At 38.1% G+C, this 26,278-nt stretch overlaps 1 protein-coding gene across 15 annotated transcripts in view; it reads right to left on the bottom strand.

Annotated features, from left to right (window-relative positions):
• rapgef6 (Rap guanine nucleotide exchange factor (GEF) 6) overlaps positions 1-26,278 on the bottom strand; it is a 133,030-nt gene that overhangs the window by 54,999 nt on the left and 51,753 nt on the right. Inside the window, exon 1 of one of the 15 annotated variants that reach the window (XM_028031873.1) lies at positions 17,566-18,219. The exons of 13 other annotated variants lie outside the window; for them this stretch is intronic. In XM_028031873.1, coding sequence (XP_027887674.1) covers positions 17,566-17,619 — 54 coding nt within the window. In that variant the 5' untranslated portion in view covers positions 17,620-18,219. Of the gene's footprint in view, positions 1-17,565; positions 18,220-26,278 lie in introns of those variants that run through there. One more of the 15 variants, XM_028031874.1, reaches the window with a different exon arrangement.

Below are 26,278 nucleotides of genomic sequence, written 5' to 3'. Positions count from 1 at the left end.
AACACACACAGAGAAAAGAGGATGAGTTTTCCAATATTCCCAGTATTACAGAGGGAAAACACAAATGTACACACACACACACACACACACACACACGGAGCGGTTTTCATCAGGCTGATAGCCAGAGCTGCAGAAAATAACTTCCGATGGCCGTAAATCAGGACCCAGCAGTTTCGACTGATGTGATCTTCTGGTGTAAATCCTGACTTTCTTCTCACACAGACAGAAACAAGTCAAACAGAAACTGTTTGCAATTAAGAGTCACATGAAATCAAACATTTCTGGGGGAAATGAAGGAAAAAGCAGATCCAGTGTAAAGCTTTCTACTCTCTTACATTAGAGAAAACTTCCACTGCGTAGATCTCGTTTCCAGACAACAGTTCGGACTCGGAGTCTGAAGTCGACTGACTTTTAAATACCTGAGAACTGCACTGCTGCAGTTCCTCCAGAGCAACACGGAGTCTGACGCACTCATTCACTTTAAAGGCGTTTAGCTGATCCGCGGTTCTAGTTATGGTCCAAAAACATGTGTCAAACTCAAGGCCCGGAGGCCAAATCTGGCCCGCCGTAGCTTTTTATGTGGCCCAAATTACATTAACAAGTTCCTCCAGATTTTCAAAAACCCTCAAAATCTCACACAGATTTCCACATTTTTTCAGATTTTACTGAACATTTTCCTCAAAATTGGTCAAAAACATTAAGTTTAAGTGACCGCTGCCTCAGCCTTAGTTGATGCTAAGTTATAATCTGTAATCAATACGGTGAGGAAGGGTAAGGATGAGGGACGGCGGGGTCAGGGTGAGGGACGGCGGGGTCAGGGTGAGGGACGACGTTCTCCGGCGGCACCAAGATAACCTGCAGCTCGTCTCCTCCATCGCCACATCACACCGTGGCGACCGCTCAACCGTAAACGCTCGCACTGACTGCTGCGCATGTGAAGCCTCATTGAGCCGAACTGGAGCTCAGCAGCAGAGGAACCACAGCGGCTTCATGCAATATTAAAGACGTTACGTCTGGGGGTTACCCCCTCTTGGCGCTTTCCCCCTAACAGGTCTGATGTTCGGCACAACCTGATGAACCTTTAAGCTTCACTATCTTCAAACCTGGAGGGAAACACCAACAGACCCCATGAAGTTCATGTCATTAACGTCTAATACAGCACATTACTAAGAAAAATGTACTAAATTTGACTACAAATTACATGTAGCTGCTAGGCTTCATAGAAAATTCCAGTTCCATATGTTTCCAGAGTGAAACACATTGTGAACATTTCAGTACCACATATATTTAGCTAGCTGGTTCCACATTTTATCAGACTAATAGCTAAAGTTGGCTAATCGACAGATTTCCCAGATATTTTTACAAAAATTCTAAATCAGCTCCATTTCAAGGCTGGACTGGATTATTCCACCCCCAAAATACAGCTGAAATAAATACGACCTTTCAAAACCAAAGTGGAAAATGGTCAAATCAAGTAATATAGTTTACATTTTTTTTAAATGTCAAAGCTGAAACGGTTAATCACGATTAATCTACTACTTAAATAATTGTCAACTAATTTAGTAACTAATTGATCATTAACTGAGTATATAAACTCAAATTATTAAAAAAAAAAGAATTTAATTATTCATTTATTTACATATTTTAATGTGTTTTTAATATTATGCAAAAAGTTTTGAGTGGTAAAATGAAAATTCTGCTGATTAATTGATTAATCGATACAATAATTGATCAATTGCAGCCCTAAAATATGTTATTTTCATAATGTAAAGCACTTTGAGCTGTCTTGTTGCTGAAATGTGTTCTAGAAATAAACTTGATTGATATTGATTAAGGCAATATCAATCAGTCTTCAGTATACAGCGTTGTGCTTCAGCATCTATTTAAATATGAAATATTTGTGGTTTTCTTTGATTCAGACTCTGATGTTACCACATTAATAGCACAGCTGTTTCTTTAAAAGCAATTAAGGATCAGTATTGTAATTTTAAAGGCCGCTATTTTAACATTTACGCTCCAATATTGGCTGTGGAACGAGGTGAAGGTCCCGACTGAAGAAGCCTTTAAGTGAAATCCATTTCCTATTAAGCACAGCAGAATAATGCATTGTGTGATTCACTTATTGACCCAAAGACAACATGCAGTCTTGGTGTTATTGATTAAATTACATCCAATCACATTTACACATCACTCTGCTATTAGTCCTAATACTTATTGCTGACTAACTGCATGTTTACCGTGTTTCTGTGTGAATGAGGACAACAGTGAATAATTGCTAATTTCACCAAAGCGAATGCATATTGATTCCTGTATGATGGAGAAGTTATGAGCCCTTCTTCCAATATATTTGCCAGCACAGGGAAACGGAGCCTAAAATGGAAAACTGGTGCATTGAGCCTCATTCATGAGGTGAATGGCAAAAGGAATAAAGTTTAACATTTGCTTTTTAAGTCTTAGAAGTCTGAAAACTTGAGGAAGTAAAAGTATCGAATTTCAATAGTTGATCAATACTGGACCACCTTTCAGCAACAGAGGTTATTTTAGCCTCAAGTTTCCAATAAATCTGTACTGCAACAGTCAAAATTATAATTCATGTTAATAAAAAGGAGACGAAACTTTTAAATAATGAAGTTATTTCTAAACATTTTACTAAAGGTAATTAATCAACCTATTCTTTATAAAAGGTGAATATTTTATCTTTGTTACTAACAGTTTGTTTAAAGACAAGTTGAAATCAGATGTACCTAGGTACGCACTTTTAAAAATAAGCTTTTTAACAATAAACTATCGTGCATAGTTTCCATGTACAAAAATGACGTCAGATTGATAATCAGGCTGGTGTTCTGGTCTCAACAAGCCAGTTTTTATTTGAAGGATAATTTTATTTACTGAGACTTTATAATTCATTTTATTTGTTGTTTTATTTATTTAGAATATTTAAAGTACCAGTGTTGATATTTAAAGTTTATTGATTTTTGAGAATGTGTTCATGCATCATTATGCCATTACAAAACAAACATATTACCGTTTATCGCAATAACTTCATGGACAATTTATAACTCAATAACTTCTTACACCATATAGTTCATTTTGTTTTGTTTATTTATTTTGGATATTTAATGTTCCAGTGTTAAAATTTAAAGTTTATAAATTTTTGAGAATGTTCATGCATCATTATGCCATCACCAAAATGACAATATTATCGGTTATCGCAATAACTTCTGGGACAATTTATCGTCCAGTAACATTTGTTGCTATGTTAACGACTCTTCGGGTTTAATGCGAGTTTCTGAACTGAAAGGAAGACAGAGAAGAAAAGTTTGTGTTTGAGTCGTTTAGAGAAGGGAGGAGTGGAGTGGAGTGGAGGTCTCGCGGCTCCTATTCACGCCACAGAATTAATCCCACTCTAATCCCTCTCTTTCCCTCTCCCAGAGGGGAAAGGGGGTCTTCCACTCTCCTCATGCATTAAGGATGAGCGTTAGGAGATTAAATATAAATGTGTGTGGCTCCTTCAGCTGTACAATTTCATCATGTCAAGGCGGCGGCTCCAATCATGGGAGGATTGAGCTTTCACCGCAGCAATTATTAGAAAACCAGGTTAACTGCAGAAAAATGAACGTCTTGTGTTATGATAACACACGGCAACTAGGAATGGTTATGAATGTAGTTTATGCTACGAGTTTAATTTGCAACATCAACGGTTTATTCCGCCTTCATGTTAAATGTGGCGTGCAAATGCAGCTGGTGATTTTCTTAAGCCACCCGCTAAGATATGATTAAATACATTGTGGTTGGAGCCAAACACAAATGATAGGAATCTGAGTGAAAACCGGCTTTTAGGAAATAGCATGCTGTTTGCCATGCAAATTAGGGGTTTACCCTCCATCAGGAATGAAGAAAAAATCCTCCAACAACAGCTCTTTATCTAAGTCTTTATATTAGAGCACCATTAAACCAACTCCAGTCATTCTGACCTAAACACATCCGTTAAAACACAATAATAAAACATACACAAATGGCATTTTAAGGGTTGAAACCTGAGTGGTTCGTTCTGCCCATTCCCTCAGTGGTTAAATGGACAATAAAGCCCAGATTGGCTTTTTAACCACGTAGCATTCTCCCTAAATGCATTTTGCACAGAATAATCTCTCCTGCATTCTGGGGAGACATTGGTAACGATAGAGGAGAAAACAAACAATGGGCGGCTCCTTGGAGCAAAGATAAAATATTCAAAAAGACATACAGCGAAGAATACACTTCCAAATATATTTCCATGATGATGAGCAGAATGAATAGCTTGATGGAGTAATTAAACCATAATGTGGCTGATGAATCTTGATGAGAATTATAATTAAAGTACGAGCAAAATTTAAAAAAAACCCTGACAAACAAACCTCAATGAATATTTAAAGACGATGCAAAAGGCAACAAGACTGTGAAACTGTCATAAAAACCACAAAAAAGTACAAAAACGCACAGAGGCAGCATAAGATGCAACATATCAAACCCCCGTCTAATTTATTAGGTTAACATAATTCAAACTGACGAGGTTTCTGGTCATTAATACCAAAATAATAAATTTAGTCATAAAAAATATTCTAAATGCTGACCAATTACATTTATTCAAGTAACTTCTATGAAAAAAATTACTTTTTGGAGTATTTTATTTTTCTTTTACTTGAGTAATTTTATTATGAAGTATTTCTACTCTTACTTGAGTAAAATGTCTGGATTTTCTACCCACTGAATGAAGAACAAACATGTTTTAATCAAAGATTCACATTCAAGTTTCAGAAGTTTTTTATTGAAAGAAACTGATTTGGAAACGTTTTCTTTGGCCTAATTTTGTTATTTTTTGTTACTTATTTAACTTATTGTCAGTTTGGTTCTAAAAATACCAAATCTTCCACTTTATAACTTTATAGTTTGATCTGTTGATAATTTCTTGAGCAGTTTCTTGGACTTTTTACTTGAGTAAAAACACATTGAAGTATCTTTGCTCTTACTTGAGTATAATTTTTGTTCTCCACCCTCCTGAGGTCACAGCCGGGTCAAATGACACCAACAAAATTGGCCTGCAGGTGTCAGCAGTGACAAACAATCCTGACATGACCTGTCAAGTACAGTCAAGATAAATGCTAGTGGAGCAAATGAAAGATATTTTACAGGAAAAGAGGAGAAGTGAGTTTTATATCCATGTTTTTTGGGGGTATTTCTCTACCAGTTTGTACACAAAGAGATTGATTTTTGATTTTTCTTCTTTGCAAAGCAGCAACTCAGTCAGATTGGATGAAGAGCAGCAGCTTAAGATCAAGTCTTGCAACAGATTTTCAACTAGAAACAACTAAAACCTCCCAGCAGATTCTGTGTTCCTGCATGCACACATCATAATGCTGCCACCACCGTGCTTCCCGGTGAGGACGCCGTTTTCAGGGTGAGGAATCTGGAACCCGCTAATAATGCAGAGCACATTATGTATAAACAGATGTGTAGATCTTAGAGCCAGAGTTTGTTTTCTTTTCAAATAATCAGTGAAGTTTCTGCAAAGTCCACACTGGGATCTCTGAGAGCTTAAATACGCTTCAAATCTCTGTGTTGATTTAGTTCTCACAGCAGCCTGCGTACCCAGAAACCACATCACTGCTAATGCACCTCTGCAGGAAAGGAACAATGCAGCTACTGTCTCTCTGCACAGACGTCTCGGCCTTTCTCCGATACGCCACTTAACTCCGTCCCTGAATCTGATTTCCGCTGCTTTCTCTGAGGTGTCTGCTCCATTTCTTTGCATTTATCTCTTTCAGGCCCGTCTCGTCTTTTTGGTAATTAACTCTGTCTCCTGCTGCCGTCACTACTTCCCTCCGTTTCTGAGATGTTCACTCTTTCTTTTTTTAAAATTGTGTGAGTAAAATGACTGCTTTTGGTCTCTGATGTCTGAAAATGGGACCAGATTTAGCAGTAAGAAAACTTTGATGAATCCAGGCCAGCGTTGTCTCTAATCGTACGCAACTTCAATCAGTCAGTCAGGTTTATTTGTCTAGCAGCTTTCGGCAACAAGGCATTTTAAAGTGCTTTATACCATAAAACCACAAAAATACAAAGTCTTAGATCACACAGTCAAGAATTTTGTGAAGTTACACATCAGATGATTAATGTTTCATTTATAATGTTTTAAAATCAGCTCTTATCAGGCAGGTTTTTAGTCTAGGTTTAAATGAACTCAGTGTTTCAGCTATTTTGCAGTTTTATGGAAGTTTATTCCAGATTTGAGATGCTTAGAAGCCGAATCCTGCTTCTTCACGTTTGGTTCTGGTTTTGTAGATGCAGAGCAGAGCCAGAACCAGAACTGGAAGACCTGAGAGATCTGGAAGGTTAATATAACAGAAGATCTTTAATCTTTAATTCATTGATTTATAAACTACTAGCAGCATTTTAAGTTCTAAGTTTCAAATCTCCGCCTGGATATTTTGCTTATTTTAATTCCACAAAGTTCTTTAAATCTCCCAATCTTTTTAGGCAGTAATTAATGCAACTAAAGATGAGTTTCTCTAGATCTTCTGTAATCATGAAAATGTTCTTCAGGTGATAGAAGGCCGACTTTGTAATCGTCTTTATGTGGCTCTAAAGGTTCATCCTGATTTCTAGGTACTATCTGTAATAACTGAAGCTGACTTTAGATCGTCCCTCTTTAGGTCTAAAGAAAATAACTTCAGTTTTGAACTCCAACCAGGAGAAATAAACAGACTCAGCTTAGATACAGAGCAGAGAGACAGATGGAGGTGGAGAGAAAATAGAGTCACCTGGAATAAATGTGAGAGACAAAGACAAAAAAGGAAAGAGGACAAAACTGAGAAAGCATGGAGGAAGAGGAAAAATAATAAGAAATAGGACTGACAGTGTGAGGTGGAATGAGGATGAAGTGAAAGTGAGGCAGCAGATGAAGATAAAAGGTCTACAATATTCTCTTAAGATTCCCATTTTGCCTTAGTCCAGACGACCATATCTCCAGGCGGGGTGACTGTGAATGTGTGTGATTGTGTGCACCAGCTGCAGCAAGGGGAGATGTAATAAATTGAAGCTGAAATTGAAGGTGACAACTGCAAAGACAGACATGGAGCAGGAGGGGAGGGGAGGAGGAGTGAGGTTGGAGTGAGGTTGGAGTGAGGTTGGAGTTCGGAGACGAGGGACTCAAACACACAAGATGCAAATAATATCTCTAACACACAAAGAAGCACAAATTTTCACCACTTCATCTCCACCTACTGTCTAAAAATCTGCTTCAGTGGAAAATCTTTAACAAACTGAAACACATCAGTGTTGCCTCAGTTTATCGCTAATTGTTTCGGCTGCGCCACAAATTAGCAACAAACTTCAGAAACACACTGAATGTGCAGTGACACTAAGGAGACTTCTTGTAGTTCCTGAAATCAATGCGATGTTTGTTTATTCAGACACAGAAAACTGATTCTGAATTAGCAAAGAAATGAACCTCTAATTTCTTCAGATGTCACAAATGTCTGATAGAATTAGTGTTTAAGTTATTTGCAACAAGTTGTAGAAATTAAATCCTCTATCGTTCTAAACGAAGGTTTGACAAAACAAAAACTCTCTGGCTAACATTAAAGTGAACTTTCTCTTTAGTAGATTGGTGATGAATTTAGTAACACCAGGGCAAACTAACAATTAAGTATATTTACGCATTTTTAGTCAACACAGACTTTCTTGTTATTATAGAAAATAAATTATATTAGGTGTAATATTACATAATACGGTTTTCTAGTTTTAACTTGGTTACTATCTGGTTCGTTCACGTCAAACACGTTTCGCATGTCGGACCGCGCCCGATGCTTCAGTTCGACGCACTTTGCAGTCGGACGCTCGACATTTTGCTCGTGTCAAAATCGTTTTGAGGAGACTCCTTGGCTTACGTGTCCCTCAATCTCTTACACTATCTCCTGCATATTTCATCTAAATAATCAACATTTTATCTAAGGTTTATTTAACGTGACTCAACATTTTTGCTGCATGGATTTGGATAGCTCAAATGTGGAAAAATATTTTCAAACATTAAAAGTTATAATTTAGTCAGCATTCCAACTTCCTCGCTGATCCTCTTCCAAGCAGAGCCGTTTCTATTCCCGTCTCTGTATTCACAACTTGATTGGTTGTAGATTATATAATTATATCATATAATTAGTGTAGGGTAGGGTTACCCTAACTCTAACCCTATGAATCCTCCATAACTATGTTTTCTTCACGCCATTTGAAGCTATTTTAAATCACGCAGCGCTTGACATGCAAAACTCGTTTGGTGTGATACTTTTTAAACACAAGCATCGGCTTTAACAAAGAGCTGAGAAAATGTAACTAATTAACTGTAAATTTAGTTAAGTTATATTAACCATTAGTGGCATCTTCTATCACAAATAATGTCAACAACATTATGATGTTTTAAAGACCATTTTAAATCTTCACGTTTTCTCTTTACTAAAACCCATCATAGCTGATTAAAAATCATTTTCCCTTTAAGAAAGTAGATTTATGTTGCTTTTCTTGGCAGCTGATTTTAATTAATTCAAATTTCTCTCCATTGTAGGTGGCCTGTTTTGTTTAAATGTGGAACATCAAATGCACAAAACTTTGAGTCCAAAACTTCCCTTTATACTAGATGTTGCATTTTCAGGAAGTAACAAAAATATTTGCAGCTGAATTCCTGTTTTCATCTGTTGTAGTTGAACAACGTGTTTTCAGCAGCATGGAGGGAATTTTGCATAGCAACAAATTAGCTCAGAAACTCCCTGAAATCCAGTTTTCTCTCAGTTGAGAGGAGGACACTCATCCTGTGATTTGGCGCGAGTTGGTGAGTGAGCTGCAAGGTTCGACAATCATTGGCTGTTAAGTTCCTGGCCTGGGCAGAGATTGGGCTGGCGAGTTTCTGGAGCGGATCAGCAGCCATTAGCTGGCAGCTTCAACACTAAGCAGCGCCAGTATTGTGACAGACGGGACGCTGAATTGGATCAGTGCTGCCAAGGGCCTGTGACTTTTGCACCAGTGTTGGACTAGATGATAGAAAGAGAAACTAGCAGGATGGATTTATTTTGTGCATTTATGGCATTCCTGTGCAAGATTTATCTCAAGATTTAACAGAAAACATAAAAAAGGACATTATGTTGTATCTAAACAGGAGAAAAGATGCCAAATTGCATTTAAAAAGAAGGTTATAATAAACTAACGAGGGTACAAAAGTCCAGTTAAATGTAATTTGTTTGAGCTAAACATTAAATAGCCAAAAAAAAGAGAAAATATATGAATCTGCAGCATCTGTTAAAGTTTTAACCAATTTGTGTTCATCGTGTTTTTTGTGACCTGGGCATGTTTTCTCTATCTAATGACATCATTGTTTTTGGTTCAACATTTTGGTTACAAAACCAACATTTTTACTCATTTTGGAGTACAAAGAAGCATTTTTACTCCTGTCTAGTTTCCTTGACCTATCTCACCTGTGATAATTTCACTACTGGGTTGATATTATATTTACACACTAAATGCAAGTTTACATCAGACACACAAACTAACCTGCTGACTGAATTGAGTACATGTCATTTTAATTAATCGGTCTTTATTAATGTACAATATTTTTAGATTAAAAAAAAACACAAGAAGTGTTTTAAAAAGCCAAGTCTTTTTGAAACAACGTAGCAGAAACTTTTGTTTCCACAACTGATTTTAAGAAATGTGTTCATCCACACAAACCGTTGTAGTAAAAATGCCACACCCATAGGGGGCAGCGTAGGGCAAAGCTAAACTTATGTCAGCCAATCACAATTCTTCAAAACAACCACTACTTCCTGTTTAGAATCAAACATGGCGCCAGGAGATTCAGACAGAAAGGTTGAACTATTTTTAAATACCTTGTTGGAATATAAAGTTAATAAAACACAAGACGACTGTTAAACCCAGGAGGTGGAGGTTGACCTCCAATCACTCTTTATCCATTGCAACTCAACATATTAGAGCAGTTATTAAAAAAAACAAGTGGATATAGTCTGAACCAACGTAAAATCATCAGCCATCTTTCCTCCACTGCAGGACAAATGGTACCGCGTTATAAATCTTCTCTTTGGCCGGAGGTTTTATTATCAGTCGTTTTTAGTGATATTAAACGGAGGTTACGTGTGGATGAAAGGTCAAATCACATAAAAATCGATTCAGTTCATCAGATATTTGGTTATTTGTGGACAAAAGTCCTTCCACTGGCTCCCTGGAGATCAGGGAAGAGACTTTAAAGTACTTCAGTTAAAGATTATTAAAGATCTGCTGTTGTTGGATCAACCTTCCAGATCTCTCGGGTCCAAACATGAAGAAGCAGCTTTCAGCTTCTTTGCACCACAAATCTGGGACAAAGTTCCAAATAACTGAAAAACAGCCGAAACACTGAGTTCCTTGAAATCCAGACTAAAAACCCGCCTAGTTAGAAATTATTTTGAGGATTTTGATGATGGCACTTGGAAATTGTAGATTTTTGTGTTTTTATTATGTAAAGTACTCTGGACTTTGTTGCTATACAAATAAAATTTGATTGATTGATTTATTGACGAGGCTTTGGTTTGTCCTTTTGTCCCCTGTGTGCTACAGGAAGCTGTTGGATTGTCTGTCTGGGACCCAGAGGAAGGTGGGCCACGGTCGGGTCTCCCGGATACAGGAAAACACTTCACACCAACACAAACATATAAAATATTACACAAAAAATACCCAGAGTTACATAAAACTTAGCACCTCGAGGCTTCCCTCCGCTAGCAGATGCTTCCTGCCCGGCGGCCCAATCAACAATGCTTCTCCACGCAACCAAGCCACACTCACGCAGTGCGTCCCTGGCACCGGCGCAGGCTGACCCGCGGCGCGGCTGGAGGGCCAGCTCCACCCTGCGGTTCTCCTGGGGAGTTTTTGTTAGCGTTGGACGGCGTTTCTGCTCTGTCGGCCAACATAGTTTGGCGCAGACGAGGCTGACTGTGATTCTGGCACAACAACAAGAGTCAGGAGGGGAAATTAACTTTTTCAACCAGACGCTCAGAGCTTCGTCTTCTTCTGGATTAGGCAAAAAATTAAAATAAAAAGTTTTTGGAAAAGCCTCCAATTTGACAAAAAATAATAACAGCCTTTGCTATAAATGCTTAAGGCCCAAAACACGTTCACTACCCTGCTCTTTGTTTAACTCAGCAATTCACCAAGAGCCGCAGAGAAATCAACCCAGCCACCCAATCTTGTATTTATAAATGCCCTTGAAAATTATCCAGTAAAGGCTCTCTGGTTGACGAGAGGATGTGGATCAATAGCAGTGAGATAATGTGGGCTGGGGGCACTAAGTGGTGGGACTATTAGCACATGGATGAGTGTATGCGTGTGTGTTTTGAAGGATGGATGGGGGATAGTAGCTGGAGTTTGCGCAACATATGCTAGCATCACTAAGTGCTGGTCAATTTGCATGATTTTAACCACTGTGAGGATTTACAGCAGTTAAACTGTTCAAGTATCATAAGCAGAACAAATGGGTTTATGACAACGATTGTAATATGCAAAAATCTTTTTACTATTCAAGCCTATCGCAGCTGGAGAATCATATGTTACGTAGCGAGTGAGGCTAAGTAAGGCTACATTTAGCTTTATACTTTACAAATGTAGAACTAAACCCAGAATAACTGGAAGCAACATTTAGTTTTATACCTCTCTAATCCAGAATAAACATAAGATCCAGAGATCAGCTTATAAATTATGGACATGTTTTAACTAAAACTCACCAGGCTCAGACACACACCTGTAGTTTCTGTTAAAATTTCAAAAGTTTTTTAATGAAGGAAACTTATTTGGAAAAAAAATTCTTGCTATTTTTTGTTCGTTTTATGAATTATCGTCATTTTGGTCCTTAAAATACCAAATTTCCACTTAACTTTACATTTTGTATGTAATTTATAAATATTAAATGATAATTTGATCAGTTACTGATTCTTACTTGAGTAAAGTCTTGGATGGCTACTTTACAATTTTACTTGATTAATGGATTTTATTTAGTCGTACCACAGCAACATTTTGCAGATTTATATTGGGAAAAGAAGTGAGATAATTCATCTTTTCCCAAAACCTCCATAAGTTTAGGAAAAGTGTGTAAAAAAAAGTCATTTTTGTTAGTTTTATTACACGAGTGCAGCTATAAAAACATAAAATGTTTGCATATTGGACAAAGAGCGCACTTCTCTACAGTAAAAAAATGAATAAATACTGCTTTCAGAATGTAAAAATCGGTGTAGTGCGTTCAGTTTATTCAGTCTAAACAGCATGGCAGCTTCACGCTCACAACAATGGAGTCAGATAGAGCTGCAGCAGTGCAATCCTGTTTTATTGAACAGCTTTCGCAAATGTCTCTCAAAAAAACTTTAACTAAGAGGCCATTTAAATCCTGCCACAATTTTTCAGCTTACAACTTTCAACAGAGCTGCAAAACCCTTGAATATATGATTATAAACCCTCAGCTAAAGGAATAGAGAACAGCAAACTAGAGGAGAGAGAGTCACATGTTTTAAGGAGAAAATTAGTAATGGTGTCTGTTATTGTTAGGACTGAATGGTAATTTATGACTTATGGGAGGCGAGTGGAGCATGGCCTGGCTAAATGCAATCCATATTGATCCTTATCACCCCCACTTCCTGTGCATATGATATCCCAGCGCTCCCTTGGCATGCTGAAAGCTCTCTGCGTGGTTCATGTTCAAAATCCCACATCTCTCTGCTTGTGTTGTTGTCTGAGCGGCTCAGGCGCTCGCTGTCTTTTTAAGCTCAGAGGCCACACTGGGCTCGGTCTCGGTGTGGATCCCGTCAGTCCCACTGCCTCCCAGTACGTGGGGCCGAGGTCGAAGGAAAGCAGCCGAGTCCGACGTGAAGAGGGAGGGGCAGAAACCTCACCTGACGAAGGTCGAACCCGCACAGCACAGAAAATGATTCAGTCAACTCATTCATGCTATCAGGGAACCATGAAGCAAAGAAAACTATTATATAAATATACTTTACATGACTGACAGTCTTGTTAAATTTGGCTATTTTAATATAAATATATTATAAGGTGACGTAGGGCTGGACAATAAATCAATAACAGTATATATATCACATAAATAATATCAATATTATTATTGATAATAATAATATTATTATCAATAATAATATTATTATTATGATTGAAAATTCAATATGTAGAATATTCACTGATCTCTGATCCAGAAACGCATGGCATTCTGGGGGATGTAGGCAGAGAAAGACTTTAGCTGCTCAGCCTCTCACAGCTAGCTAAGCTAGGCTAGTGGCATCAACTGATGCTGCGTTCACACCGCAGCATCAGTGTGTACACACTCAAATCGTGTTTGCCCAAACCGAACACAATTTGAGTGTCAGGAGAGTCTGGTTTACATTCAAAGTCTATATGGACACGCGTCGATGGCGTGTTGATGGCGTGTTGACAGCGTGTCGACGACGCGTGGACGGTGTGTTGATGGCGTGTTGCGGTGCATTTAATAATGTGCGGTTGAAGTGTTTTGAGCGTTTTGGATTGATCTGATATTTAAAACAAAAAATGTTCGACTAATATAAAATCCTTATGATATTATTCTCAGCCATATATTGGCCTGAGGTTAGTAATTATTAACTTATTTTCTTAACTCTATAAAGAAAACTATTTGTTGGTTATCAATGCATCCATGGCTTGTTTTAATCTGTTACTGTATTTCTAAAGCGGCTCATTTATGACCTGAAAACAAACTAAAAAAAGAGAAGTGCATAAAAGCAGGTACTGTAAGTATTTAGTAGTTGCTCCAAATGGAAGATGCTATAAAAATAAACCTTTAATTACTTGTACAAAATGATAAACACTTGGAGGTTATTTGATGTTGTGTGTTTGCTGGTCTGAGCATCATGTGAATAGAAAATGAGCTGTGAGGCGTTGAGGTCTCAATCAGAATAAACTGTTTGGGTCTGAAACTGTAGCTCTGAGGAACCAGTCAATACAAGGGACTGCAGAATAATTCAGATAGAAAAGTATCGGATCTGCATCTGCTGATCATTTAAATCAGAAACACAATCAAGCAAGTAAGAGCAGAGATACTTTATAATAAAATTGCTAAAATAAAAGTGAAAATAAAATACTCCTACAAGTAAATTTTTTTCAAAAAGTTTACTCAAGTAAATGTAATCGAGTAAATGTAACTAGTTACTATTTAATTCTGGTGCAGAGCGATTCCACGCATGTTGGGGAAATAAAGTATTTCACTGGATATTTGGGGTTTTTTTCTCAGACTTCTCAGATGAATCAATTTGTTTTCAAAATGTTGCTGTAATTAAAGGAATCCCCAATGAATCCATGCAGCCTAACAGCCTAATGTACAGTTACATCAACAAGCCTAGTGGATTTTGATTCAACGTTGTAATTTTGCATTTCTGTTGGGATCTGCAACCTTTAATATGTCTGGACGTTTTGTCTGTAAGTTTGTATTTGGTGGCAGAATAAATTTTCTGCTGCTCTGATTTCTAATGTCTGAGGAAAGTTTTTGAAGAATTAACTTGGCATCAGATGACAGAAATTAAAATGCAGGCCAGTGGAGCTGGGTTTGTTTTCTGACATGAAGCCTCATTCCTCAGTTATTTTTAGTTGCATTAAAACAAATAAATTGGAGAGACATGATAAAAATGTGTTCAGTCCTGATGTGAAGTTGGTCAGGTTCTTCCTCCCCTGGTTTAGTTCTGCCAGTGCTTTATAGAATAATGAAATATTAAAATATTATGTTTAACAGATATTAGAAATGGTGTGAGGATGTTTCTAGTCGTCACCGTCTGATTTATTTTTCTATACAGACCAATAAAGACACCATTGACTCACCAGTTTATTTACTGGAGAAACTCTGTTTTTAAGACGCCACTCCATTGCAATGTTTAAATTTAGGTCCCATTTCATAATGACACCTTGGTTTTTGGTATTAAACCATTAAATTTGGACTCATACTTGGAACTGCGGTGGTAGAAAAATGCAAACTTGCATTTACTGTTGAATTTTTATTTATTTTTCTAAACTTTTCCATCTTTTCTTCCTTTTACGTCCTTCCCATCTTTTCCAATTTGTATTCAGGCCGACACTCTGCCATTTTCTACTTGTTCACTCCTTCCTTTACCTTTCCATCTCTCCATCTCCATCTATTATTTAAGCATCAATAATGGGGCCTGTTGCTGATGTCGCCAGCCTGCCGTTACTGCTGCGGCTGCAGTTGTTGTTATTTTACACAGCTGTATCCTCACTGATCTGCTCCTTCCTGTCTCCTGAACCAAACAAACTCCTTCTGAAACCAGTTTTGCTTTGGGTTTGTTTGTAGAAGCGTTTTTAACACCTTCTTTTTAGGTTTTTGGCTCAATGTTTAGAAGTATGGCATGACTCCATCTTTAGCACTTCTCAGGGTTTTGCCTTTTAATCAATAATCCATGCACAACATTGGCATTATCAGTTTGTCTGTGTTGCATGTCAATTGGGCCATGTGCATGTTGGTAGGGGGAGCTTCACTTGGCTGGTGGATTTAACGCCAGTGCAGGACGGGGCTGGCGGGGCAGAGGCGCACCAAGCCTCTGGAATCTCTAAATAACTGAAACTTTAACTTTAAGAAGTAAATATGGCCGCCTGCACAGTTTAAGCACATGAAGAAGAATGAATGAAAACCATCTGAAGGTGGAAAAGTTTCCATTTCTTAATTTAACACCTTTATGACAGAGTTGGGTAGTAACTAGTTACATTTACTTCAGTAACGTTTTGGATAAAATTTACTGTACTTTTTACTTTTACTTGGGTAATTTTATTATGAAGTATCTCTACTATTACTGGAGTAAAATTTCTGAATTTTCTACCCACTGAATGAAAAACTAACGAAAAATTCACCAGACTTAGAAACCTGCAGTTTCTGTTGAAGTTTCATAAGTTTTGTATTAAAAGAAACTGACATGGAAACAATTTATTTTCCCTGATTTTATTATTTTGTGCTACTGATATGATTTATTGTCATTTTAGTCCTTAAAATACCAACATTTCCACCTGACTTTATATTTTGGTCTGTCTGATGACGTAATTGTGTTATTTAAACTAACACTTCCAGCTCCACTGTTCAATATTTACAGGAATTTAAAGTTTATTGATGTTTGAGAATTCATTCTTGCATTAATTATATAACTTGAATTACAACAATATTATTGTTTATCGCAGTAACTTCTAGCAAAATTGATCGAATCCAATAGATAATCAATCAGTTCAAAAGCACAATGTTTGGGTCTCACTACATCTCCAACTTAGGCATTATTTGGGTTGCAAGAATGAAAGGTAACAAGCCACCAAACAACAATGCTTCACCTCAGACTGAACATCTTCCTTTTTTAATCTCCAGGGACCTAATTAGTCCCGATCCCAGAAGAAGAATCACAGACGCTGAAGACAAACATCTCTGAGGCTTTCAGCGCCCAGATAGACGCTCTCTCAGCGACCGACAAACAGAGATCCATGCAAAACTCATTCTATTAGGACAACCGGAGCGTTCACGTTCCCATAAATCAGCTGCTTTAATGACGAAACAGAGCAAACAATAAAAAGGACGAAAGCTTCGATCACTGCCGCTGCTTTCCTTACATCATCAGAAGTTCAGCAGAGGATAACGCCGGCAGATTATTTTCAGAAACTGAAACTAGGCCAAGGAATTGTTAATTATAAACTCAGCTACAATGCAGCTATCTGCGTTCAGATTGAGTAAACGTACAAACAGCTCCACTGTGGCCTGCGACTCCATCTGCACAGCTTAAATAGACTAAATCCCTATACTGTTAATAAGAGGGGAAAAAGACAAATTTAAAGCCGGAGGAACGGAGCGGTGAGCTTTCCGAATATTATTTTTGGAAACCCTTAAATCAGAGTTGCAGCTGCAGCTGCTTAGAATAATGACACGTTGGTGGAAAAGACAAAAAATTTCCAAAACATCCCAGCTACTCAATGACTAGATTTATAAACAAATACTGAGAAAAATGCTTTTTAATGCACATTCCCTCCTAAAAATGATTTATTTTAGAAATCCACCAATCAGGGTTTTCCAGATGAACCACTTTGACTGATTCCAACATTACAAAAGAGGAAAAAGTCACATGCAACAGGCTATAAAATCAAGGTAGCAGCCAATTTCTAAGTAATTCTTATCTGAAAATAGTTACTTTTGCTGCATTTAATGCACAGAAAGAACATTTCTGTTGCTTTTTGGAGCCAATTTGTCAATCATCAATCAGAAAAATTGGTCAATTCCAACGTTTCAGTTTGATTGGTGCATCTCTCATCCCACCAAACCCCCCTCAACATGTTTCAAAATCAAATGCAAAGCGGAGCAGTCATGCATTTCTAAACAGACAACATTTATCCGTGTAACATGCTAATTAATTGAGATCTTCATCTCCGATCCCCCCTATCAGCGGCGCACACGCCGGAGGAACGGGCCAGAAAAGGGATTACGACATCGCTTACTTTGGAGGACCACGGCTGCAAGCAGTTGGCATAGCAACGGACCAGGAAAGCCATTTCCACGAGCGGGAGGGAGCCGGAGAGGGGGAAGTTTCCCCTCTTATTCGCCAAAAGGATGAGGAAAAAAATAAATAAGTAAGAGAAGAGGGGGACGGCTGACGCCAGTCTTTCTCTCTCTCGCTTTCTGCTGCAACAGAACCGTCCAGATGCGTTTAAAAAAAGATGTCTGTATTAATTAGATAGTTCAAGTCAAGGCAGAACCAAAGTTTGCAAGCTTCTACTTAAGCAAGAAAGTTGTAGTAAGAAGACAAAGATTTGTTAAGCCTGGCAAACTTTTATCAAAAGGCTATTAAGTCAGTTTTGCCCTGCTAAAGATCCGGCAAGAAGCTGGAAAAAACTTCATCTCAAGGTTCAAGTCCACAAGGCGTGAATCATCTGCACATGACAAACTCCTTTCTTTCTCTCTTTGCAACTCTATAAAGCTCCAGCGATGGAAACGTGAGCGGCGGCGTGCAGCTCCATGCCAGATCCCAGCGATCCCGCTCAGGTAAACCCCCGGCTCCAACCATCCAGTGGCTAACGCTCGCACTTCACGCCGGTGTTCCTCCTCCCCCTCCCCAGCCTTGGAGAGAGAAGCCGCCGTGGACGGATGCTGCACGGAGAAGAGTCAGCCGCTAATGGGAAGCGGAGGAGAGAGTGGGAGCTAGGAGAGGCAGGGGAAGGGAGGGGAATCCAGCTGAAAAAGAATGACATCACCTGTGCAGCGGGAGAGGGCGGGAAGAGAGAGACAGGGTAGGGGAGGCGGCTGATACGAGGCGAGCGAGAGCAGCGCAGAAGCGGGGACTGCATTAAATGGATTGACCACTGAGCAGATGTGGATGAGAGAAGGAGAGATAGAAAGAGATGGAGATCGAGAGGACAGCGAGGGAACATGTTTATTGATCTGCTGGTAACATAAAGCCGAGTATATGGAGGCAATCCCCTCCCCTCTGTGAGCATAAATTACAAAAAACGAGAAAGGGAAAGGGGCGGAGGAGGAGAGGAGGGGGATAAATCCCACAGAGATACAAGGACAGACTCTGCAGCCGAACAAACGGCTCAGGAAGATTTGCAACAGAATCTAAGACTCACGCAAACACAAGACGCAGAAAAAACCTTGACAAATCTCAAGCTAACAAAGACAAAATAACTTTAAAAAAATCACAGTGACGTCTATCCAACAAGAAGAAAAAGCAACCTGAGACTTATTTTTACGTTTCAGGACAAATCTGCATCTGCTCCCACATTTTAATAGATAAAAATGAGGAAGAAATGTAAGTAACTTATTTTAAGATAATAAATTAGATAAGTTAATAGATCCAACTCTACACAAGCTTAACGGCCCTTTGAAATCCTCAAGTTCATAATCAAGAAAAAATATAATCACAAAACCCTAATAAAGGTGTTGTTGCTCATTTTGACCACATTCATCTGAAAATAAACAATCAGAAGCATCTTAAAATCTTTAATCCACTTCGAATTTAATTACATTTTGCCATGGAGTCAAGAGTTTTCTTTCTAAAACATGAGCTGATTTTTGTAAGAGCAGCTTCTTGGCCGTTCTTCTTGATTTGTGATTTTTATATAACAGAACATGTGAAAGTGGTAAAAATCACCTTTTTATACCATGAAGGTTTAGAAAACTCACCAGCCGGCTGCTTTGCGTCTGCACCAGCGTTTTTCACCTTTTATTTACATTTTCTTAGTAGAAAAGCAACACTACAAAAAACGTCCCACAAAAAACTAAGAAAATTAAAAAGCATCATCAAAACAAACAGTAAAATGTTCTTTTTCCATTAAATTGTTAAAATATCACAATATTTTTATCACTGCCCTTCGTTAAGTATGCTGAAGTGATTTTAATAAACTCAAACTGTGATCCAAGTAACTTATAATTCCTTGAAACTTGGCTGTTATCCCCTGGTAAGAGGCTTTGATTCCAATGATAATTATTTTTACAAAATGCATCATTAAGTGTTTCCATTTTCCTTTTTCCCTCGCTCTCCATGCATTACCCAGAGTGCACTGTGCTCCTGACACCAGGACAATAAAGATGAGAGAGTGGGGGGAGGATCTCCAACCAGAGACAATAGAAGCTGTCTGTCAATTAGAAACGCTAATTATTAGCCAAACAGGAAGAGACGCCAGAAACAGGATTGAAATAATTTCCTCAAATTGTTTGATATTTTATTTTAACCATCTCATTCTGGCTCCATGCTACTATTTTTACAGTTTAGCTATCTGCTCTGAATCAGGATCTCTTTCCTCTGCGTTCTGTGCCAACGAGGAGAAATACACCTCCCGAGTAGGAATGACATCATCTCTCCCCTCAGCAACCAATCGGAGGCGAGCACATGGAGAAGAGCCTTCAGAGAGCGCTATGTACACAAGAGAGACGGAGAGGAACGCAGGGAAAGAGGCAGAAAACCAAAATGGGAGGCTGGTGGACAGAGCAGATAGTTACTGGGATGAAAGGATGAATCAAACACACACAGACCTGCAGAGACTCAGCCATTAAACCCCACCAGTTCATATGAATGAAATTACAGATCACTGAATGGATTAAAGACTCTCGGCTTAATGGATGGGGTCTGTCAAGTGAGTGCATGCAGTATATCTGTGCTTGCATTAAAAAGAAGAAGTGTGTAAGTGTAAGTGTGCACTAGCTGCAGCCTTCTTCCTTTTTGCATACATGTCTGCTCTGCTGGGCTTCAAAGCCTCAGTCTTAATAAATGAGCCCAGAGATAAAGTCAATGGGTAACTAAAAGATGAAACAAATAAACACACTGCACAGAAGCACACTTTTAAAGCCAATCTGGCCTTCCTATTGCACTGATACTTTTATTATACTTACTTACTTTTCACCCACACAAACAAATTAGTGTGATTCAATAAGAAAACATCAACATTGTGCTGCAGATTTCCCCCCCAAAATACATGTTTTCAGTTTAGATGCATTTAAGAAATAAATTTTCAACGTTTAGTTTATATATAGTTTTCAAAAGTCTGAACTGGAAGTGATCAGCGCCATCTTGGTAGGCAAACGCAGCACCAAGACCAACAAAAAGAAAGGATACGGACACTCTGGACCGACGTGCAAGACAAAGATACATAAACAAATGGCTACTGTTGGGATCCGATCTCATACTACAATATAGTTCACTACTTAGTGAACATAAAGAGTTCGCAAAACATGGAGGAGCTTCATGGATCTTTGTTTATTGTTGTCATAGCAACTCCGTACCTCCTGTACCTACCAAAATGGCCGTCGGCTACAAAGTTCCTGGAAGTGTGACATCACATGAGGACTATGTATAGGTAGGAGGTCAGAGTGAATCAAATGAAACCTGAAATATTGATTATTGAATCAATTTAACATGTTTGGACAAATACAGAACAGAAAAAAATTATTTGGTAAAAAGTCTAACTGATCAAATTATCACTCATTTAATTTTTAAAATTTATAACATCAGATGGACCAAAATATGAAGTTAAGTGGAAATATTTTATATTCTTAAGGACAAAATTGACAATAATTTATATAAGTAACAAAAAACAACAAGAAAATGTTTCCAAATCAGTTTCTTACAATAAAAAAACTTATGAAACTTTAACAAAAACTGCTGGTCTGTGTCTGTGTCTGGTGAATTTTTGATTAAATTTTGATTTGTTTCTCATTCAGTGGGTAGAAAATCCAGAAATTTTACTCGAGTAAGAAAACAAATACTTCATAATAAAATTACTCAAGTAAAAGTAAAAAATAAAATGCACCTCAAAGTAAATTTTTCCAAAAACGTCACTGAAGTAAACTGAGTCTGTAGGTCTGCAGATTTGAAATGCAGTGCAGGAATCAGCACAAACCAAACATGTTTCGGTTTTTAAAGAGACAGTCGCCTCTGACGGTTCGTCTGAAAACGGCACAACTCGCACGAACTTTCAGGACGTTTAGGCATAACTGAACATAAAGATGTGGACTGTGTGAGCAAAACACCGAGCAGGATAGACGTCACACAGGAAACGCTTCCTGGAACATTCTCTCTGCAGCCGTGTGTTTGTGAACACGAGTCGGGTAAAGTCAGGTGAATGTCTTAAACGCAGAGAAAGGCGGAATAAGAGAATAAAAGCAGCAAGGCAATTATGCAAATATGAAAATAAACAGGACATACTGGGAGGTTGAATTGTGATTTAAAGATCTTTTAGAAAATATTACTAATTTAAACAGGCAACAAACAACAGGAAACAGCCGGTAGACAACCACACATGCTGCGCAGTGTGCCGTAGCCAGACACAAGGCATCCTGTGTGTACAGTCGGGTGTGTTGTGTGAATATTTGGGGATGTCTTTCACCCTGAGGTTGCTGAGACCAAATGTCTACTGGGAATCAGTAGGCCAGGTTAATCAGTCTACTGTCCCATGCCTACAGCATGCGATCAAAGGCAGTTTTTAAATGCAGCTCACATCTAATCAGTTCTGTCAGCTCTGCTGCTCTGCAACACACTGATGCAACCATACATCCAGCTAAAGCAGCGTTTCTCAAACTTATCCCATTTAACAAACACTCATGGACCACCTAACCTTAAATTGCCCTCTGCACTAATAACTTCTTAAAATACACAACCTGAAATTAAAATATTAGTCTCTTAACTCTTTGTCTTTATTCTTCTGTGACTCCACAATAAAACCATGAACACGTCGATTTGGTCTGAGTTATTGTGATTCTGAATTTATAGATTCGAAGCTTTCCAATGTTGAAAATCAAAAAAGTTCTTCACTACAAGTGTTGCGTGCACTAATAACGTTTTACGGCTATTTATAATTTACAAACATAATAAAACAAAAATACACTTGAGTTGCTTTGGCAAAAACAAACATTTTCTTTCAGCCGGTAGAGAGTCCAAAGTAAATAATTTTATTTTAGGTGTTCAGATGCAGTTGGTCAGTGTGGGGCGCAGCGCTGCTCATGCTGAGTTGAGTTAAAACTGGTGCAATGCCCTAAAATTATTAATAAATAAATTAAAAATAAGTGGCCCAAGCACTGAGCCTTGGGGTACACCTGTATTCATAATTTCTCACCACTCTAACAGTGATTGGGTTTACGGTGGAGAAACTATGATATAACCTTGTGTTTATTCCTTCGGTGTGTTTCAGTGGGATTGAGTTCAGGACTTCCTGCTACTTAAAGTCAACCCTTCGAACGAAAAGAAACAAAAACAACTCGATTGACCCAACACCGTTAGCCTGCTGTGCATGCAATAGGTCGTTTTATTACAATTTCCCTAAAAGAAAACTGTAAAAAATAAAAGCTGATGTGATGAACATAACAGATAAAAATCCCCATTTCTATCCAAAGACAGACAAATGAGAAGACAAGCAAGTGATGAGAAGATAAAAAAATTCAGACGAGGAGAAAAGAGGGCTGGGGTAAAAACTGCCAGTGGGATTTCACAAGGTGAAAAGGAGGTAAGACAGGAGGATTAAAGGCTTTGTTTTTCTGCAGGACACATGTTATGTTTGACAGAGGCTCACCTCAGCTTTTCCTGACAACTATTAAATCTGCTTCTGTTCTGAAGCTTCAACTGCTCCCTGGTTTTCAAGTTAATCTAATCGCAGCCTGAAATATTATCAAGCAGATGCCCAAAAAGAAACGGGGAGGATAAAGGTTAAGCAGCTGAGAGGGAGGAGACAGAGGAGGGAATATAGAGTGGGAGATCAACAAGGTTGTCATGTTAGTGCTGGTGATGTAATCCCTAAAATTAGCAGCAACAACAGCCACAGACAGTGGTGCACTGTGCTGCCCAGCTTGTGCTGTACTCTACTGCACATGCAATCATGCATGCTGTCCACACGATTAATAGTCAAAATATGAGGCTAATGTAGGTCAGAGGTTAAACAATCAAGCCTTTAAACTACTTATTAGTTCAGATAAGCAAGAAATTAGTTAATAGGAATCTTCCAAATTAGTAAAGCGATCGCGAATAAATTACTTCTCAATTATTTTTGAAGTAATGCAAAGAAAAAGCCACAATAAAATGGTTTATGTGTCAAACTCGAGGCCCATGGGCCAAATTTGGCCCGCCATCACTTTTTATGAATTGATTGATATTTTTATGAACAAGTTTTATCAATACATTCTGGCACAGCTGGCCCTTTAAGGGCATTCATGATCTTGATTTGGCCCAAAACAAAAATGAGTTTGACACCCAAGGTTCAGACGAAGCCATGATTGTGTGTTAGAATGGAGCAGTCAAATCCAGCCCTGCAGCAGATGGTAACAACACACTTCCAAAGTACAAATGACTGCAAGAGTTTGTAAAAATGTGTCATTTTTTCCCACTTTGCACTACTTTTAATTCCTCTATTACATTAAAAAATGTGTAAAAGTTCAAGGAGTGTGAATACTTCAGTGAGTTTGGGTGTGTGAGGCTGTTTGAATGTACCAGTTCAAGAACAGTTTGAGTATTTTTGAGCCTTGGTAACAATTTGAGGAAGTAAACAACCCACAGATTAGAACATGAGGTTTGGGTCTGGTTGCCAGTTCCATGGGTAATGGCTTATGCATATGTTTCACTTGCTGGCAATGATTTGTGGTTGCACAGAGAATTAACTCAGAACAAAAGCAAAGAACTTTAGTTTAATAGTGGTTTCTACAGTAAATTTCTCCATTTGCTTGATACCCAGTACTCTCTATTTTAAGAGCTACTTACCGCCAAAAAGCGAACAAAATGTCCCAACTAAAGGAGTAAAAAGAACCACATTTTAAAGCATAACCTTTTCAGCTCATTTGTTGGCTTTCTAACCTGATACAGATTTCCCTGCACAGAAAACTTGATGCCACCATTGAGAAAATAACTGAAAAACTTTAATATTTACCTTTTAGTTTGTTATAGAGACGTTGAGAGGCAAAATCACGTGTGCAAGACAATGACTAGCATTGGTTTAATCTGTTAAACTGTCAACATAACGAGCTAAATCTTAGATATATGCGTAATGTACAAATTAAATTAATTGTCAACATGATGACAACTAGATAACGGCAGGAAAAAAGTTTCATTAAAATATGTATATAGAGAGGGAGAGAGAAGTAGGTCACTCATGCTAGCTTGACTGTAACAACCTTAACGTAGATATTCTGGCAATGGGTTTGTGTGTGCAGCACAGAGAGCAAGAAAAAAAAGAAGAATAGGCAGAATAGGAATGGTTCTGAGCTATTTTTCAACAGTTTTTCTGCCTTATTTTCACTTTGCTGTGGCGCGCTGCACTAAATTAATAATCCCTACATCTTGAGATTTAATTTTGTTCACTAAGTTGTTCTACCGCGACACGATATGGATGACAAGTTAAAGAATCATCTTATTGCCCTCCAGTGTTGTGCGCATGTGTGAATCTGCCAATAACATGCAGCGTTTCTGTAAAAAAAGAAGAGCAGCTGTCATTCACGTCAGCTGCTTTAGAGAACCAGTACCAGGTATTGGCATAATTTTCAACTATGAATACTAAAATTGATCAAGTACTAATGTAAACAATGACAAAGTGACCTTCACTTCATACTCTTTTCTGAGACATCATTTTGATCTTCTGGCTCTGATTAGGTTTTCCTGTTCTCTTAGTTTCTGACTCTCCATCTTCCCCTGGGGTTTTACCGAGCTGAGCAGGGGTAGAAAAATCCCCCAGGGCTAAACTGGTCCCATGTGAGTCCAGATGGGAAGAGACAAGATGAGAACTGGATGCATTAAGGCAGCAGGCAGATTTCAGACACAAGCCTTCCAGGACATGTCAGCTCAGCATGAGAACCACGTCAAGAAGGAAACACTCATAAATAATATGCATAATGCTTTAATGACACTAATGACAATATCATTGATGGGGAATATATTAACAAAATCCTGACAGCCTTTATGTTTTGTTTTGATGACAGGCAAAACAAAAGTTATTTCCCAATCATATAAACGCAATCAGTGCTGAAAATTCACTTTTTAAACAACACAGATGCTAAAACTGTTGAAATGTCTCAAACAAGTACATTATTTACAACTGCAGGTGCTTTTAACCAGTCAATGAAAAGTTATCAAAAATACCATATTAGACTCAGTCTTCTTTACCCTTTCCTTGATTTCTAAATGTTCAGATATTTATGTTTCCATCAGGTTATGACAAAGCACCCTGCTGAGTCACAGCAGTGACTTGTCAGCCACATGAAGAGTGCAACTTTAGATTTCACCTGACTGTAAACGGTGACTTCAGTCTCTAAGGGACGATCATGACGAGCAAAAGCTCATCAAAACGAGAAAATGATGCTACAAAACACAGCGTCATGGTAATGTAATCCCAAACAGAAACAGCTCCAGGATTGGTGCATGAGAGTCCATTTTGTTTTGACTAAAGTGAAAGTGTGAAAAGTTGAAGCATCATTGTATGACTTCATAAAAATTAGGTAAGGCTTTAGAACCAATCAATTATTTAAATCTTAAACTTTTTCACATTCTATGTTTTACAGCAACAAAATTCATTTTGTTTGATAGGATTGTAAAAAAAAAAGTTGTTTTTTTTATAAATACAAATCTGAAATGTTTTGTGGTTTATGCTTTTGAGATATCAGTCAACCAATTTTCCCATCCAGAGACTGGATTAAGATTTGGACTTTGACTGGACCAGAGGCCAGATTTGCATATTGATTGAT

Source organism: Xiphophorus couchianus, chromosome 11 (assembly GCF_001444195.1).
Source record: "Xiphophorus couchianus chromosome 11, X_couchianus-1.0, whole genome shotgun sequence".
Taxonomy (NCBI): Eukaryota; Metazoa; Chordata; class Actinopteri; order Cyprinodontiformes; family Poeciliidae; genus Xiphophorus; species Xiphophorus couchianus.
Note: the sequence above shows the minus strand (reverse complement) of the source record. Positions and strands in the feature narration are given on the sequence as shown.